Raw genomic sequence first — 20056 nt, 5'->3', positions numbered from 1 at the left:
TAATTAATCTTAGCTCCTTTCCCCCCCTCTCTCCACCTCTGTTTCTTCTCTTGGATTATACTTTGGGCTACCAAGGGGATTTTTCCACCAAGTAAGCTGGCAAACAGTGGTTTAATTTCAAAAAATGCCAGTGGGTAATATGGTTTTTATGTGGAGGAGAAGGTGGTGAGAAGGAGATTTCTAAAATAAGTTTCATCACTTAGCTAATACATTATATAATAAAAAAGATATAAAGAAATTACTCACTGGCTTGCTGGTATAAGAATAATTCAGGTCCCTGCACAGAGCTTCAAATTAATTGGCAGAATGATCTTTACCTGCAGGTGTATTTTAGTTTTTTTTTCTTCTTCTTCTTTTCTATTGAAGTCAAAAGAAAACACAAACTTCCACTCAGGAAGAAAAAGTCAAATGCTGTTCTTATTTTCTTTACCATTTTTGGCACAGTGTTATTTGATAGCAACTCACAGGAATAACACAGCCTTGTTAAATACAAAAACTCAATATCCCACAATAGGAAATGGTTCAATTCAAATCTGATCACATTGAGTAAATGAAAACTTAGTGCAGCTGAATATAACTCTTTATAAAATCTGAGCTCCCTCTGGACTTATATGTGCCCTGCATTAACTCCAGATATGGGAAATATCATAGAGTCATTGATCTTAGAGGAAGAAATGTAAACCAGGTGGGCAGACTCCTAACATCAGCTAGTCCAGCCCCAGCAAGGATGGCTAATTAGCTGCCCTGAGTGTCTGCAAACTGTTCAACACTAACTCTGACTCCTGTCAAATTCAGTTCTAGAACAAAGAATAGCTATTTGTGATATATCCAGTTTTTGGCCTATTTGTGTTACCAACTTACAACATTTTAAAAGATGAGAGTATGATTCTGAAATTATCAGAGCACAGAGCCATTTACTAGGTAGGACACCCATATGCATTTTTCCTAGAAGATTCAACACAGAGCATTGACAAGGGCTCCCAATTTCTCAGATTAGACCTCGTCATTGCAACCAGTTCCACCTAAACTCCTGAGAACAGAAACAACCCAACATGAGCTCATTGTGTGTCAGACACTTTACAAGCATTGTTCTAGTCATCGTTGTAAAGACCTTGGGAGCAGCATGACTTCATTGTGCTTATCTTACATCCAAGGAAGCTGAGGCAGAGAAGATCATGTAAGTTGCTCAAATCCTCAATTAGTAAATGGTGTGGCTACCATCTCAGTATGGGCAATCAGAGAGGTGAACCTCCTCCCTCTCAGTGAAAACAACCTTAACAAGCAATTCCTCTAAGGAAATAGAACTAACTTGCAAACTGACATAAGAGAAGATGATTCTATTTGGTCTTTGTTTCATTAAAATCTGAAAACAGCCATTCAAAGTGACCTTGTGAAAACACAAATGTGAAAAGGTGGTCTTTTTTTATTACTGAGTTATAATCAGTTTACAATGTTGTGTCAATTTCTGGTGTGCAGCACAGTTTTTCAGTCATACATGAACATATATGTTCATTTTCATGTTCTTTTCCACCACGAGCTACTGTAAGATCTTGACTATAGTTCCCTGTGCTATACAGTAAAAACTTGTTTATCTATTTTATATACATATATACCTGTCAATACCCATAAGTCTCAAATGCCCAGTCTGTCCCTACAAACCCCCTCCCCTCAGCAACCACGTTTGTTTTCTATGTCTTAGTCTGTTTTTGTTTTATATTTAAGTTCATTTGTCGCCTCTTCTTCCTCTTCTTTCTTCCTCTTCTTCCTCTTCTTTCTTCCTCTTCTTCCTCTTCTTTCTTCCTTTTCTTCCTCTTCTTCTTCTTCCTCTTCCTCTTCCTCTTCCTCTTCTTCCTCTTCCTCCTCCTCCTCCTCCTCCTCCTCCTCCTCCTCTTCTTCTTCTTCTTCTTCTTCTTCTTCTTCTTCTTCTTCTTCTTCTTCTTCTTCTTCTTCTTCTTCTTCTTCTTCTTCTTCTTCTTCTTCTTCTTCTTCTTCTTCTTCTTCTTCTTCTTCTTCTTCTTCTTCTTCTTCTTCTTCTTCTTCTTCTTCTTCTTCTTCTTCTTTCTTCTTCCTCTTTTCCACATATGAGTGATATATGGTGTTTTTCTTTCAGTTCCTGGCTAACTTCACATAGAGTGACATTCTCCTGGGATATCCATGTTGCTGCAAATGGCATTATGTTGGCATTTTCATGCCTGAATAATGTTCCATTGTATAAATATACCAGGGCTTCTTTATCTGGTCAACTGTCAATGGACATTTAGGTTGTTTCCATGTCTTGGCTATTGAAAATAGTGCTGCTATGAACATTGGGGTTTAGGTGTCTTTGAATTAGGGTTCCTTCTGGATATATGCCCAGGGATGGGATTTCTGGGTCATATTCTCAGTCTATTTTTAGTCTTTTGAGGAATCTTCATACTGTTTTCAATAATGGCTGCACCAAACTGCATTCCCACCAACAGTATAGTAGGGTTTCTTTTTCTCCACATCCTCTCCAGCATTTCTCCACATCCTCTCCAGCATTTATTTGTGGACTTTTGAATTATGGCCATTCTGACTGGTGTGAGGTGATACCTCATTCATAGTTTTGGTTTGCATTTCTCTGATAATTAGTAATATTGAGCATTTTTTATATGCCTATTGATCATTCATATGTCTTCATTGGAGAATTGCTTGTTTAGGTCTTCTGCCCATTTTGGGGTTGGGTTGTTTGTTTCTTTCCTATTAAGCCATATAAGCTGCTTATATATTCTGGACATCAAGCTTTTGTCAGTTTCATCTTTTGCAAATATTTTCTCCCATTCCACAGGTTGTCATTTGGTTTTGCTAATGATTTCCTTTGCTGTGCAGAAGCTTGTAAGTTTAATTAGGTCCCATTTGTTTATTCTTGCTTTTATTTCTATTTCTTGGGTAGACTTCCCCAGGAGAACACTGCTGAAATGTATGTTAGATAATGTTTGGCCTATACTTTCTTTTAGGAGGTTCATTGTGTCTTGTCTTATGTTTAAGTTTTTGATCCATTTTGAGTTTATTTTCCTGTATGGTCTGAGGGAGTATTCTAACTTCATTGGTTTACATGCTGCTGTCCAGTTTTCCAAACACAATTTGCTGAAGAGATTGTCTTTATTCCATTATATGTTTTTACTTCCTTTGTCAAAGATTAATTGACCAAAACTTGTGGGTTCATTTCTGGGCTCTCTATACTGTTCCATTGGTCCATATGTCTGTTTTTGTACCAGTGGCATGCTGTCTTGATGACTGTAGCTCTGTCTAGTATTTTCTGAAGCCTGGGAGAGTTATTCCTCCAGCTTCTTTCTTTTTCTTCAGTAATGTTTTGGCAATTCTGGGTCTTTTGTAGTTCCATATAAATTTTATTATGATTTGTTCCAGTTCTGTGAAATATGTCCTGGGTAATTTGATAGAGATTGCATTAAATCTGTAGATTTCTTTTGGCAGTATGACCATTTTAACAATATTGATTCTTCCAATCCAGGAGCATGGGATATCTTTCCATTTTTTTGAGTCTTCTTTAATTTCCTTCATCAATGTTTTATAGTACTCCATGTATAAGTCTTTCACCTCCTTGATTAGATTTATTCCTAGGTATTTTATTACTTTGGGTGTTATTTTAAAAAGGATTGTTCCTTTACTTTCTTTTCCTGTTGATTCATCAATAGTATAAAGAAATGCAACTGATTTTTGTACATTAATCTTGTATCCTGCTACCTTGCTGAATTCTTTGATTAGTTCCAGTAGTTTTAATTTGGAACTTTGAGGATTTTCTATATAGAGTATCATGTCATCTGCATACAGTGACAATTTTGCCTCTTCTTTTCCATATTGGATCACTTTTATTTCTTTTTCTTGCCTGATTGCTGTGCTAGGACTTCTAAAACTATGTTGTTTGGAGTGTTGAGAGTGGACAGTCTTGTCTTGTCCCAGATTTCAGTAGGAAATTTTTCAGTTTTTCACCATTGAATATGATGTTAGATGTAGGTTTGTCATAAATAGCTTTTATTATATTCAAATATGTTACTTTTATACCCATTTTCGTGAGAGTTTTATCATAAATGGGTGTTGAATTTTATCAAATGCTTTCTTTGCATTTATTGAAATGATCATGTGGTTTTTATCCTTTCTTTTGTTGATGTGATATGTTACACTGATTGACTACATATAGTGAACCACCCTGTGTTCCTGGGATGAACCCAACTTGATGTTGGTGTATGATCTTTTTTAAGTGCTGTTGGATTCTGTTTGCTAATAATTTGTTGAGGATATTTACACCTATGTTCATCAGTGATACTTGTCTATAATTTTCTTTTTTTTGTGGTGTCTTTGTCTGGTTTTGGTATCAGTGGGATGGTGGCTTCATAGAATGAGTTTGGGAGTACTCCATCCTTTTCAATCTTCTGTAAAATATGAGAAGGACCAGTATGAGTTCTTTTTTTGTATTTTGGTAGAATTTCCCACTGAATCCATCCAGTCTTGGACTTTTATTTTTAGGGAGGGTTTTTTATTGCTAATTTGATTTCATTTCTAGTGATCAGTTTGTTCAAGTGGTCAGTTTCTTCTTGATTCAGTCTTGGTAGACTGTATGTTTCCAGGAACTTGTCCATTTCTTCTAGGTTATCCATTTTGTTTCCATATAGTTGTTCATAGTATTCTCATATGATATTTTGCTTTTCTGTGGTATTAGTTGTGAATTCCCATTTTCCTGTCTTGTTTTGTTTATTTGTGCTCTTATTTTGCTTATTTGTGAGCTTGGCCCAAGGTTTGTCAATTTTATTTGCTCTTTCAAAACACTAGCTCTTTGATTAATTTTTCTATTGTTTTTAAATCTCTATTTTATGTTTTTCTTCTCTAATGTTTATTATATCATTCCTTCTGCTGACTTTCTTCTTTTTTTGGTCTTCTTTATCTAATTATTTTAGCTGGTAGATTTGATTGTTTACTTGAGATTTTTCTTCTTATTTGAGGAAGGCCTGTATCATTATAAACTTCCTTCTTAGCACTGCCTTTGCTACATCCCATACATTCTGTGTGATTCTGTATTCATTGTTGTTTATCTCAAAGTATTTTTAATTCCTTTTTTGATTTTATCATTGACCCATTGGTTTTTTGGTAGCATGTTGTTTAATATCCATTCTGTTATTTTTTTTTCTCCTTTGTTTTTATGTAGTTGATTTCTAGTTTCATGGCATTATGGTCAGAAAAGATGCTTGAAATAATTTCTATCTTTGTAAAATTATTGAGGCTTCTTTTGTGCCCAAGTACATGGTCTATCCTAGAAAATATTCCATGTGCACTTGAAAAGAATGTATAGTCTATGATTTTGGGATTTAATGTTCTGAAAATATCAACCAAGTCTAGTTGCTTTATTGTGTCATTTTATTTCTCTGTTGCCTTATTTATTTTCTGTCTGAAAGATTTGTCCAGTGATGTTAATGGGGTGTTAAAGTCTCCTGTAATGATTATATTCCTATCAATTTCTCCCTTTATATCTGTTACTATTCATTTTGTATGTTTAGGTGCTCCTATATTGGGTGCAAATACATTAGCAAGTGTAATATCCTCATTTTGTATTATTCCTTAATCATTATAAAATGTCCTTTATCTTTCTTTGGGCCCTTTGTTTCAAAGTCTATTTTATTTGAGGTCAGTATTACTACTTGTAATTTCTGGTTATTTCCATTTGAATGGCATGTCTTTTTCGATCCTTTCATTATCAATCTATGTGTGTCCTTCTCCCTAAATTGGGTGTCTTTCTGCAGCGTATTGTAGGTTCTTGCCTTATTATCCAATCTGCCACTCTATGTCTTTTGACTGGAGCATTTAGTCCATTGACATTTATGCTTACTAATGATAGATGTGTGTTTATTACCATTTTGAACTTATTTTTACAGTTGATTTGGTATTTCCTTTTTTTTTTGTTTGTTTGATAATTTTCCTTTGTATTATCTTTTTTTTTCTTAATTTCTGTGTCTCTGTTGTTACTTTTTGGCTTATGGTTACCCTGTTATGTATATATACAAACCCATTAGTTTAACTGTTTGTTTTAAACAGATAGTAATATAAGCTCAAACCCAGCCTACTGAGAACAAGCAATTAAAAAAGAAACTCTATATTTTCTTGCTCCCTTCTCCCACCCTTAATGATTTAGATAGCTTTATGTTTACTCTGTTGTAATTCATGGTAGTAATCACTTTTCCAATTATGGTTTTGTCTTTTCTGCACATATTGCTTCTTTTGTTTAGTGTAGAGCTTTCAATATTTATTTTAACATAGGTTTAGTGCTGCTAAATTCTTTTAGATTTTTGCTTGTATGAGAAGTTCTTTATCTCCCTTCTATCCTAAAGGATAGCCTTGCTGGATAAAGTATCCTAGGTTGCACCTTTTTTACATTCAGGACTTTGAATACTTCTTGCCACTCCCTTCTGGCCTGTAGTGTTTGTGTAGAGAAATCAACTGAAAGACTTATGGGGGTTCCCTTGTAACTCACTCCTTGTTTTTCTCTTTTTGCCTTTAGAATCATTTCTTTATCCTTAACCCTGGCCATCATGATTATAATATGTCTTGGTGTATGTTTATTTGGGGGGGGTTATTTGTTTGTTTGGGACACTCTGTGCTTCCTGTACTTGGATATCTGATTCCTTAAGTTTGGGAAATTTTCAGTCATGATTTTTTCAAGTACCTTTTCAATCCCCTTTGCTCTTTCTTTTCCTTCTGAGACCCCTATTGTGCATAGGTTGGCACATTTATATTATCCCATAGACCCCTTATATTGTTTTCATTGGTTTTTATTTGTTTTTCTCTCAGCTGTTCTGATTGGATGAAATCTTTTGTCCTGTCTTCTACATTGCTTATTTGTTCTTCTACATTATCTAGCCTGCTTTTTACAGCCTTTGCTTCAGCTCTCATCTAAGCAATTGAGTTTTCCAATTCTAAGTGTCTTCTCTTTATAGTTTTTGACATATCCTCTTCTCTAGACACAATCTCTTTTAGTTCCTTCAGTACTTTGTTCACTCCTTTTTTGAAATCATGATATAGTAAACTATCAATGTGTATTTCATTGATAATTCTTTCAGGGAATTTCTCTTGTTCTTTTAATTGGGAGTGGTTACTCTGCTTCTTCATTTTCCTTATATCTCTCTGGCACTATAGATTATGGAGTATCAGTTATCTACTGTGATCCTTTAGGAGTTTATTTACTTATCTAAAGTGAATGAAGAAATAAAACTAGAAAAAAAATTTACAAGAAGAAAAAAGGTTTGAAAACACAGTATAATCAATAATACAAGAAAAAATTGAAGAAAAATAAAAATCAAGTTGAGACGTGTTTTAAAACTCTTAAAAGAAGAAATAATATTTGAAAATAGGTTATAATCAATAATAGAAGATCAAAACAAGGAGAAATAAAAATCAAAATGAGGGAAATTTTAAAAATAATAATAATAAAAATAAAAGAAGACAAAAGATTTGAAAACAGAGTGTAATCAATAACAGCAGAACAAAACAAAAGAAATAAAAATGAAATTTAGACAAATTAAAAACAATAATTATAATAAAAATATTATAACCAAAATTTTTTAAAAAGATTACAAAATAGTAACATAAAAACTTTCAAAAATTAAAAATTAAGTAAAAGAAAATAGAACAGAAGGAGAAATGTGAATGTGTTCCCTTGAAAACTTTGTGTCCCCTCCTGAAGCTGTGTTCCTGCACACTAGGCAGGGGGCATACACGCCCTCCTGATGCTGTGGTCCGCTGCTGCACTAGTACAAGGCAAGGAGGCAGGTCACACACCCTCCTGATGCTGGCAGTGTGGTTGTGCATGTCATGTGCAGGTCATGACCCCTCCCAAAGCTGCAGTCCAGTCTCATGCTTGTGCATGGTAGGCCAGTGGTCGTTCCCCTACTCCACACAGCTCCTTTCTCTGACTCAGGTCTGCTCTTCATAGGCGGAATTTGAGAAAACAGCTGACTAGCCCTCGCTGTTGCTCTGTGCCTGAACTCTGCTCCTTGTTCATTTGTCTTAGAGGCATGAGTTCACAGAGGTACTAAGGCTGAACGATCCAATCTGCCTGGGACTGTAAACAAGTCTCACTCCAGATATGAGGTTGCAGAGACCCTTGGTACAGATTCAGGTTTCAACCTCAACCCTGCCTGGGTGATGCCCACTGGAGGATATGGTGGCTATGGCTGAGCCCCACCTCTCTTCTCCTGAAAACACATTAGCAATGGTTCCACAGGTCTTAAGAGACAAAGGCTTTGGCACCCCTCGACCCAGGGCACACCAGCAGTGTTGCTTTGCTTTTTTTTTCATATTTTGTGGGCGACCCAGGTTGTTCTGCTATATATACCTTCCTAGCAATGGCGCACATCACACTGCTGTCCCCAGTGGTTGCCTCTGGACAGCCGGCCTGAGTCCTCCACCTGGCTTGGGCAGCCTGTCTCCTGCCCCTTTGCCTCTAGAACTGTGGGTCATGGGGACCCTCTGTGCCCATTTATCTTAGTTCTGATGGTCAAGGGCTATTCTGTACAGATCTGAGCCTCAGAGAGTCCCTCTCCTTCCTGCTGACCTCTGTGTTGGAAAAGGGCAGACCCAGTGAATGAGCACTATTCCTCCTTTGCTGCTCCCTCTCCATGGGACTGGTCTGACACTATTTTGATATTTCTTCCTTCTTTTTTCCTTTTCTCCTACCAGATTCATGGTGTATTTTGTCTTTTGAAGAAGGTGATATTCTGTCAAAGTTCAGCATATGTTCTGAGTGGATGGGTGGGTCTGTGAATGTATTTGTGGGAGAGAGTGAGATTGGTGTGGTGTATTTGTGGGAGAGGATGAGCTATGAGATTCCTTCTACTCCACTGTCTTGGCCATTATCCTGCAAAAAGGTGGTCTTGATTAAAATTAAGAACCTTTGCTCTGCCAGGCAATGTCAAGAACATTAGAAGACAAGACACAGACTAGAGAAAATATTTTCAAAAGATACATCTGATGTGGGAGTGTTATGGATAAGTTATAAAGAACTCTTAGAACACAATAAGAAAACAAACAACCAGGTTAAAAAATGGGCCAAAGGACTTAAAAGATATCAAAAGAAAAAAGATTTATGAGTAAAAATAAGCATATGAAAAGATGCTCCACACCATATGACAACAGGGAAATGAAAATTAACACAATAAGATACCAATACACACCTATTAGAAGGTCAGGAACACTGACAACAGTAAATGCTAGCGAGGATATGCAGCAACCCAGAGCTCTAATTCACTGCTGGTGAGAATACAAAGGGTACAGTCACCTTGGAAGACAGTTTTGTCATTTCTTACAAACATGCTCTTAGCTTACAATCCAGTGATCCTACTCCTTGTTATTTATCCAAATGAGGTGGAAACTTGGGTCCACACAAAACCCTGCACACAGATATTTATAGCATCTTTATTCATAATTGCCCAAACTTGGAAGCAACCAAAATTCCCTTCAGTGTCAGTGTATAGATAAACTGTGGAACATCCAGACAATGGAATATCATTCAGCACTAAAAAGAAATGAGCTATGGTAACATGAAAATCTATGGAAGAAACCTGAATGCATCTTACTAAGTGAAAATATCCAATATGAAAAGGTAACATAGTGTACAATTCCAACCTCATAATGCTCTGGGAAAGACAGAATTATGGACACAGCAAAAGGATCCCTGGTTGCCAGAGTTTGTGTAGGGAGAGGGATAAAGTGTTGGAGCACAGTGGAGCCAGTGAAAATAATCTTTAGGATAATATAATCATGGATACATGTTATTATACATTTGTCCAAACCTACAGAATGTATACGAGCAAGAGTGAATCCTAATATTAACTATGAGCTTTGGATGATGATGTATCAATGTGGGTTTATCAGTTGAAGCAAATGTACTGTGCTGGTGGGAGAGGTTAGGCATATGTGGGGCAGGAGATATGTAGGAAATCTTTGTACCCTCTGCTTAATTTTGCTGTTCTAGAAATAAATGTCCTTTAAAAAAATTAAGCATAATTGCTACATCCACCACCCACTGGTCTGGGTGACTACACTGAATCGACCTAACACTTACTTTTTTTAATACATTAAATATGTTAAATAAACTAAGTAAGAAGAATGGAGAAATTAAACTCTGTGTCAATGGACTTGTTCTTGAACTAAACTGATGGATTGCTTGAATTGTTTGATAAGCCTCTTTGTGGGGTGAGGGTGTGAATCTGTGTGGTTCATAGAACTTGCCTGTCAGTGCAGTCAATACTGTGTACCATGTAGACACAGCTGACAGTATTCTGCAAACTGATTAAAGACAAAAGTTCTTTTAAATTCATTGGGTTCCAGAGGTACCATGTAAATATGAATGTTGATTTTCCTTGCTTATTTATGCCCTACTTTTCCCTTTGCTGGTGGACTTGAAATGTTTTTGCAATTTACAATACCATGTACATTTATCAAATTACAATCATACTATGAAAAATTAAGCAGTTGGGACCAAAATTAATGTTTATTTATAGCAGTGGTTCTCAAAGTACTTTCTCCAACCAGTAGTACTGCAGTCTTCCCAGAACTTGGGGGAAATGCAAATTCTCAGCCCACCTGAGACCTACTCACCCAGAAACTCTGGAGGTGGAGCCCAGCAGTCTGTGTTATAACAAATCATTCAAGGGATTCTGATGCTCACTCAAGACTGAGAACTCCTACCCTGAAGGAAGAGAAAGAAGGGATAGTACCAAGTGCCTCAAATAAGACTGAGTTCATGAGGACTGGACAGGAGAGCCTAAGGACTTTCTCCTATGCATTAATTAATGCAAAGATGTCTTAAAGTTCTTTTGTGTGTTTTGAAATAAATAAAATATGCCTTAAGAGGAAAGGAATGGTCTGTCGCTGTCATCCCTGTCTGGCTTCGGGAAGGCTGTCTGAGAAATACTGAAAGGGAGGTGACACAAATCTTCCTAGGAGGGTGCATCCTGGTGACCACCATTTCTTCTTATGCTTTAGCATGGAAGGTTCCATTGTGCATCTGCCCCAGATCGTGGCCCTAAAGAAGAAATACAAGGCTTACCTCTACGTAGATGAAGCTCACAGTATCGGATCTGTGGGCCCCAGCGGTCGTGGTGTGGTGGAGTTCTTTGGAATGGACCCCAGAGATGTTGATGTGTGCATGGGCACATTTACCAAAAGCTTTGGAGCCTCAGGAGGTTACATAGCTGGAAGAAAGGTAAGAGAGAGGTCCCTTGTGTCTGGGAAGGCAGTCTTCGGGGTTCTCTGATTCCCATGAGTGTTCCAGTTCAGCTCAGCACACCTTGATCCATCAGCACAGGTAGCTACAGTGTGATCACAGCCAGGTCAGACCCAGAAGGTCAAGGAGCTCACCCTCTGATAGAGCAGATGAGCCTGTGATGAGTGATCATATGAGAATAAAAAGATAGCACTGAACACAGGCACAGACTTAGTACAAAGGAGAGGGATGATGACCTCTGCTGGGCAGAATCTAAGAAGTCTTAGAATGAATGTCAGTCTTGTAGACAAATGATGGGGGGAGTATATTTTCAGAAAGAGAGAATCATGAGTATCAAGCCACAGAAGTGATAATGGGATGTTACAGAACTGCAAGTTGTTTGGTCTGTGTGGCATGAAAAACATAAGGTGGGTGGTAGAAACAGTGGACAAAGGTCAAATGTTAAGGAGGCTAACACTGTGCTACAAGATGTGGGTTTTAAGAGTTTTAATCAAAATAGCAGCAAGATCAGAAATGTCTTTTTTAGGAGATTCTTCTCTGCAAACTAATTTTCTCCCACAGTTTTGGATAAGCTATAGGTCAAGCCTTGTCATCCTCCAATATCTTATCTATGTGTCTTCAGATTCTGATCTGATGGGATTAGACTGTTAAGTGAGTGTTATCCCTGTCTTTCTAGAGCCAGTATCACCAAGGTGATTGCCAACATAAAACAAATGTTCAAAAGAATATTACAAGAAGAGGGAAGAGAAAAAGAGAAAGTAAAGGAAATATTAAAATCTTGGTTTGAGCAATAAAAGACTCAGTTATCTGCTTCGTCATATTACAATTTTGTCCAAATCCTAGTAGCTATCTCCTACAGGCCTACACCTGTCCCAAGAGACTATCAGGATGGTGTTGGCTCCACCTACAAGGGGACAGCAGGCCCAAAAGCAATGCATGCAGGTGGCTCAATGGCACATCTAAAATTCCCAAGTCCTTCCTCATTGTCACCAGCAGGAACAGAAGATCAGACTCTTGGGGAGCCAGTTAGACAAACCAGAGAGTACAACCAAAAACTGTCTGATTGAAAGCCCATCATTTAAAATGACAGATTTTATTGTGGCCTCTCACCTTTCCATGAGATGCACAAATACTTAAAATGTACAGAGCTTTCAGTAGTCAGAGGTCAAAGCATTGTTCATTCTCCCTTCTGTGTCCTGAGGGTGTTAGCTGGGTGATGCTAAAAACAGAGGGAATGCCTGGGATGCTACAAAACTCGGTAAATATGGTGAGAGGCTAAATGTTCCCTTCTTTGACTGTCAAAGCTGTGTGGTCAGAGGGTCTTGAACCCTCTATTCTCACCCAAGCTATTCTGCTTTGTGATCTTGTGTTTTGTGATGACTTTAGCAGCAGTTCTGAGCTACAGATTTTTTTTCACCAAGTGTAACTCTGCTCCTGAACCAAAGGCATCTAAATAAACTGAAGTGAGTGGATGCTTGAAATGTTGTCAAATTTGGTAGCTGTCACAAATTTCCCCTTAGAGTACCTTCATTGAAACCCACTTTAAACAAAGACTCCTGACATCCCAAAGTTCCGATAAGTTCAGTGTGGTTCTCTCTCATACTCTCCATCCTGAAGTCTGGTGGATTAATTCAAAAGTGTATTTGCTCTTGTCTATGTAACTTTTATTGATTTGGGGTAGATATTGAGAAATTGTGAATATTATTTACATTAATCAGGATGAAGAAAAATTATTTAATTGTTTTTCCTCTTTAAAAAGTCATTCTGGGCGTCCTTGAACCCAGAGGACTGCATCATTCTTCCTCTTCCTCTCCCTCCTTTTCCCCTCTCCCTCATTTCCCCTGCGCCTTCTCTTCCCCCCCTTCCTCTACCTCCTCCTCTTGTTTCCCTCCCCCATCCCCTTCCCCTCCTCAATTCTCCTTCCACCCTTCCTCCCCATCTCCTCTTTTTCCTCCCACTCCAAGATACACTGCAGATTCTGAATTTACTACTAGACAACAAGAATTAGAGTCTTTGGCAGAGACACACTAGCCTGTACAGAGACTTACTGCCCTGAAACAGCAAAATGCAAAACGTAGAATGCAGAGCAGTCTTCAAGACATGGACGGTGAGCAGGAGATAGGAGAAAGTGTCTGCATATGTCATTCCCTGATGATTTAAAAATCAGTCAGAAAAACACCTGTCTGGAATCGTTTGGTGAGACTGTGATAAACCCAGTTGAACTATGATTTCCTTCCAGCTTAATGAGCCCATGAGTTAATTTAATTTATGCACCTGCTCCTCTGTGCCTTTAATTTGTTAACTTATGTTAATTTTAAATTATGTGTACTTTTAATTTAAATCACAAATTTTATTCTCCTGGACTTTGAAGAATTCTGTGGAGAATTTTAACTTTGAGTTTATTTTAAACTATGCTTTGAAATTGATAGGATGTAGAGTTGGCTAAATGCTAAAGATCTAAAACTCTAAGAGAAACTGGACTCAGTCTGAAAGAAATAGGATTATGGGCAAGACAGTCTCAATGTTAAAAGGAAGTGATACTGAGCTGGTGAGGTATTAATTGAAACTAAGGATACATGTGATCTTGGCTTTATGAAATTCTTCAATTTGTGAAGGAAAATTGGGGGTTGGGGACATAAGAAGCCCTTTAGGGATAAGAGGCAGCTTTGTTTTGTTTCTTTGATCATTGTCAGTGATCCCCCAGGGATAAGAGAAAATTGCTACACCTGCTACTAAGAATGCAGCTTCATATCCCCCTCTATACTTCAGGGACTCTCACCAACCTTTCTCAGCCCCTAAACCCCCTTGCTTTCTGTTAGATGATCAGTATTGACGAGACCCACCACTATGGGTTTTAAGTGAGGATGTAATAAAGTGTCTATCTCTGCTCCCTGCTCTTGGGGAGATTACATTCTCTGAAGAAATTAAACTTAATACATGCAAAAACTTTTGAGACTGGTGCAGTTCATTCTGTGGCTTATTGCTATGAACATTTTAGTATATTAGGAATGCTCCCCTTCCCCTCCTCCTCCAGAGGCACAGTCTCTATGGATTAGGAAGGCACCACAGGGGTAAGTAGCAGTGAAGGTGGTCTCTGTCCGAGCCAAGCCAGCTCCTCTGGTATGAAAAAGTCATATACTTTGGTGCTAAAGCAGGGGAATGGGGAAGCAGTGGTTAATCTAGAGTCAGACTCTTTGGATCAAAATCCTTGTTATCTAACAATGTTTTGGTTGGATAATTTTCTGACCTGTTCTGTGACTCATTGATCCCATCTATAAAATGGAAGCAAAAATAGTACCTACCTCATAGCATTATTGTGAATCTAAAATGAATTAATGTTTGTGAAGTTATTCAAATGGAGCTTCAAGCAGCCAATGATTATTAGCTCTCAGTCTATCAGTGGATATATCATCCCTCCTAACTCTGCAGAGTCATACAATCTGTCATCAGGACTGGGTTGTCCTTTATTTAAAATGCCTTTTCTTTTTCTTTTTCTTTTTCTTTTTCTTTTTCTTTTTCTTTCACTCCTACTATTAATGCCCAACAAGGATGGAGGAAGTTCTGGGCTGAAAATCTTTGGTGTGCAGTTACATAACATACAGCATCACCCTCTGCAAAATGAGGGAGCTGGAATAAAGACACTCCAACAAATTTTAATTTTTGGTCCCCTCCTCCCACTCTGTGCTCCATTTTCAAGAAGCTCTGAGTTTGTAATCAACTAACAATCATTGCCAGCAGCATCAGGTCTTCACTATGTATCTGATGCTTTTCTAAGCATCACATTTATATAAACTCATTTAATCCTCAAAATTGCCCTGAGATAAATATTACCATTATCTAATTTTTAGAGAAGAAAATAAGGCACAGAGAGTAACTTGCCCATGGCCACATATCAGCAAGTGGCAGAGCCAGGATCTGAACTCATGTGATCCAGGCTCCAGAGCCTGTCTCATAACTCTACTGTCAGACCTGCCCTTGAGGGAACAAGCCCTCAGCACCTTTCCTTGGAGGCACTAGATTCTCCCTCTAGTCCCACTTGACAACTCCATCCTTTGCTGATTAAGATGCAATCTTCATTCCTAATTTTAGCACATGTCCCTGCCTCTGTCCTCCTCTGCAACTATCCTAATCACCCCATTCTCCAAGATCAGATCACTTCAAAATAGCCCTTTCCTGACTTAGGTCCACATGAGCCCCAATCATCCTGTTTTCTGTGTCGCATATACTCCCCCCTCATTGACTTTCCCAGCATCATGTGGGGAGGCACCTGCTCTCAACAGAGAAAGAAAACCCTGCTGCTGCTCACAGAGGAGTCTGAAGGGCAGCCTGGCTGTAGCTACTTTGGAAAATTACCACCTCTTTCTCCTTGAGCCCCTCCCCACCATCCCCCATCCCACAAAGTGGGCTTCCTGGGGTAGCATGTGGCCTGGGCTTCAGGTCAGATCAACATCACCATATCGTCAGATATGGCGAAAAGACTTCCAATTTTTTTTGAGATTCACTAAACAAAAAAAAGGACAGAAATTTAATTTTGATTTAATGTAAATGAGAAGGGCAGCCAGGGACTAGGTTTTCTGCCCTCTTCTTCTTGGACCCCTGCATCCAGAACAAAACCCAGAGCAAGTCCTTGTACCAACTTTTGGAAGGAAAGATGGAAGAAAGAAAGAGGTGGGGGGAAAAGGAGAGAAGAAAGGGAGGGAAAAAAAGGAGGGAGGGAGGAAATATTTATAAAAAAGAGGAAAAAGATTTAAATGGAGAATTTAAAGTGAAAGGAAGTGGAGAAGGAATCAGAGTAGATGGGATAGGGAAAGAAAAGAAAAAAAAAAGCATGACGAGTGTGAAATGAAGGAGAAAGGAAGTTGGGGAAGAAGGAGTGTGGAGGAGGGGGTTTAGGATGATGGACCTGTAGGAAGTGGAGGGGTGGAGGTGGTGGCAGCCGGACTGAAGCTACCAGATCCCCCCGGGGCCAGGCATGGTAATCATGTCAGCAACTACCTGTGAGACAGGCCACTTAAGTTACTATGAATGTTTAGCAAAATTCCTTTTATCTTAGTTACTCTCTACTTAATGAGCTAACATCTTTAGTTACTAGTTCACATGAAGATGAACTATGAACATTTAAAATGTTTGGGTAACCAGGGTGGGGAAGGAGTGGGTGGAGGGACAAATTGGGAGTTTGGGATTTGCAGATATTAAATATTATATATAAAATTGATTAACAGCACGGTCCTACCATTTAGCACAGGGAACTATATGCAATACCTTGTAGTAATAGCCTATAATGAAAAAGAATATGAAAATGAATACATAACTGAATAACTATGCTGTGCACCAGAAATAAACATAGCAATTTTAACTGATTGTACTTCAATTAAAAAAATTACAAGTAAAAAAAGGTGCTTGGGTAACAACCATGACACGTGCACCCCCAGAGAGAGAAAGGTGAAAGGCCAGCATAGTCCCAGGTCCAGAAATGCGAGTGGACATGGCTGGTGAAAGAGGACTGGAGAGATGAATCTCCCCCTAGTTCATCTTCGAGGGGATGATCAGAGAAGTGGGATTAAGTGAGATTCTCAGCTGCCTCGTTTTCCTGGAAGAGAAGGTGGCTAAATCCTTGCAGACCCCACTTCTAACTCAGAGCTGTCATGGGCCACTAGATTTCCTGTAGGACACCCCGATGGTCCCAGGCTATCAGCCAATACAGGTGGGCTGATAGAAGGTCTGTCCAGCCAGGGCTGAGGGCCTCCAGATGCCAGGTCTGAGGCCCCTCCCCCAACCTCTCTGTGTAGAATTAAGTTATTGGAGCTTCTTTGGGCTCTCAGCAGGCTTACCTGGGACCTTATGTTTGGTCTCAGAGTCCAGGCCTGTGGGTGGAGAATCATGCCCACCACAGCACAGAGCAGAATCCTTCAGGGGGTCAGCACTCCAAATGGTGTTGAAAGAATATTCTAGTAGTTCCCTCCTGCCCAGGCACGACCAGAGTTCATCTGGTCCTCACCTCCACTCTGGTTTAATTTCTCACTTCTTCCTTCTGCCACTCCCCTCCCCTGGAAGTTTTCTTTTTATCTTTATCTGCCTCTTTCCTTGAGACTTCACTCCAGATTCTCACTGGAGCCTCCCTTATCTACTCCCATGGCCATACCCCATCTCTATCCTCTACAGTCTCTTAGCCACGCTGCATATATGAGTTTACATGTCTTGCTACTTTTTCTGCCATTACCCCTCCATGGGCACAATCAACTGTAACACGCTCAAGGCAAAAATCACAACCTGTATTCTCTGGACACTCCTGAATACTAACCCAGTGTTCCTACAGGCCAGCTACCCAAACACATGTTAAGGGAACCATTTTCCCTTTACACATCTGGGTTTGCCTTACAGACCTCAACTCCAATTTTGCAGCATCCCATTTTTGTAGACCTTTTAGGTTTTTAAGGGCGAGACCAAGAAGAAGGGATAGAAATATGAACAGTTTGGTGATGCCCATTGAAAAGCAGACCACATTCAAGACTCAAATGCCTTGTGCTATGATGGATGGAGACAGGACTAGATGTGATTCTCACCACCAACATGGAGATTCATTTGCCTTCTTTTTGGATTTCCCTCCTTTATTAAAGGACCTTGTGGATTATTTACGGGTTCACTCGCACAGTGCTGCATATGCTACATCCATGAGCCCCCCAGTAGCTGAGCAGATCATCAGGTCAATGAAGTTCATCATGGGACTGGATGGGACCATGCAAGGTAAGAGGGTCTGCAGTGAGCACACCTCCCCTGAACTCCTTTCCTAGACCTTGCTCTGTCTCTCTTCTGCCCCATAAAACTTTGCCTTTCTCAAATATACACTTTTGTCTTGACATAACCAATTTGTAAGCTATGCCATGTGTGCATCAACAGTACATGGTATATAAAAGTACAGGGAGCAGAAATGTACTAGAACTGCTGTCAGCACAAAAAAGTGGGGGGGTGATTTTTAAAGCAGGGAAATCTTTCTAATTCACCTCTTAACGTGATCAGCAAATGTGGATAATTTTGTTTAATTAGTTGTGTTAAAATGAATCAAATCTTGGTGTGTGTTTGCCTGTTCTTGGTTGAGGCTGTCGCTTGTGTTTTCCTGAGAACAAATTAGTCAATTCAATATTCACTATTTTTCATCTACCCACCATCCATCTATTCATTCACTTTTCACTTATTACCAACCAGAGATTTGGGAGAAGAAACCCCCCACTGCTCATTGAAGGACGCATGGACAGAAAACTCACAATAATAAATTTCCAGCCATTTATTTGATATTGGGTCCCCACAGCCAAGGTGACTACTTTGTTCAACTCAAATGGGCTTTATCTTCTTTCTGAGAAATCATTTCATCAAAGGATCTTGGAACTCTCCTTCCTTCCTTGAGATACAGTTTATGAAGCTTGTATTGCATATCACCATGGGGGACAATGAGGAATAGGCAATCTAGTGAGTGCATTTATGTAAGCAGCAAGTCCTCCTGGCCCCAGACCTGCCCAATGGGCTGTAAAATCCATGCCCCTCCAACTCCCAAATGACATGAAGCTCTACCTTGTTTAGCACAACTGTCCAAGTCTGCTATTTCCGTAGAAGTATGGAGAGATCCACCATTTTCCAAATTCATTAAAGCAGCAGAATACTTTACTCACATTCAAATTTTACCCAGAAGCCTACTGTATAAAACAGATTAGAACATGGCTGGTTTGGTTGAAGTCATGTCTCTTTCTGCCTCCAACCTGACATCCCTGAAGTCCTTCTACTGGGTCTCAGTGCTCTGTGGGTCACTGGGTTGAAAAGAAAGGAAAAAAAATCTTTGTTTTTCATTAATACATGAAAATGGCTTGCAGGATATTTTGTTCCTCCATGTAAAATGCAATGACTGATTGACCTCTAAGTTCCTTTTCAGCCTTCTCTTTTGGGGTTTGTGATTCTGTGTTCTGTTGAATAATACATGAGAAAATGAAATGAGAATCCAATCTAGGGAAATAGCATAATGCAGTGGTTATGGGCATAAACTGAAAGCAGCTGCCTGGACTTGACTCCTAGGAGACTACTTGACTCAGTGTGCCATAGGCAAATGACTTATCTGTTCAGTACTGAACAAGTTTCCTTATCTGTGCTTCAGTTTCTCCAGCCATAAAATGAGGAAGAGTATATCAATGATTTAAGGTTTTTGTGAGGATTCTGTACATTAAGACATATAAAATACATAAAAATTTGACTGAAAACAATTTTATGTATAGTAAACAATATATAATGGCTTCCTACATGACTTGGTATTATTCCGAAGGTGTTCCAGAAGTATTTTGATCATGTCCCAGGGATGATTTTGAAGGATTCTTATGATGGAAATGAGGTAAGACTAGATTTCCTTCAAGATTCTGGATTAATGAAGATGTGTGAAAATAGGCCAATATAACAAATAAAGATTGACAATCTCAGTGGCTTAACTGAACCAGGGTTTACTTCTTGCTCACACCAGATCTAATACTAAGTGGATAACTCTGCACAATTCCTCTCTATGGGAAGTGACTCAGGCAGTTGTTAGCTTGAAGCTTGGCCATCTCACCACATGACCCCCAAGTCCCTATTATAGAGAGAAAGAGCATTGGCCTGGAAGTGACACTTACCACCTTGCTTACAGTCCATTGGCTAAAACCAGTCACAGGGCCCACCCAAATTTCAGGGAGTGGTGGTGGTACAGTAAGGGATATGTATAGATAAGAATAAGCAGGTATCTTTCAATATTTTAAAACTGCAGCTAGAAATAAAGCTGTCTCCATTCCCACA

The 20056-nt window shown here is 39.0% G+C and overlaps 1 protein-coding gene across 1 annotated transcript in view; it reads left to right on the top strand.

Moving 5' to 3' along the window:
- The window catches only part of LOC102535474 (serine palmitoyltransferase 3), a 147800-nt gene that overhangs the window by 71781 nt on the left and 55963 nt on the right, over nt 1–20056 (top strand). The window contains exons 8-9 of the mRNA XM_072943808.1: nt 11011–11230; nt 17869–17995. Coding sequence (XP_072799909.1) covers nt 11011–11230; nt 17869–17995 — 347 coding nt within the window. The remainder of the gene's footprint in view (nt 1–11010; nt 11231–17868; nt 17996–20056) is intronic.

This window comes from Vicugna pacos, chromosome 19 (genome assembly GCF_048564905.1).
Source record: "Vicugna pacos chromosome 19, VicPac4, whole genome shotgun sequence".
In the NCBI taxonomy this organism is placed as follows: Eukaryota; Metazoa; Chordata; class Mammalia; order Artiodactyla; family Camelidae; genus Vicugna; species Vicugna pacos.
This window is presented reverse-complemented; position numbering and strand designations above follow the sequence as displayed.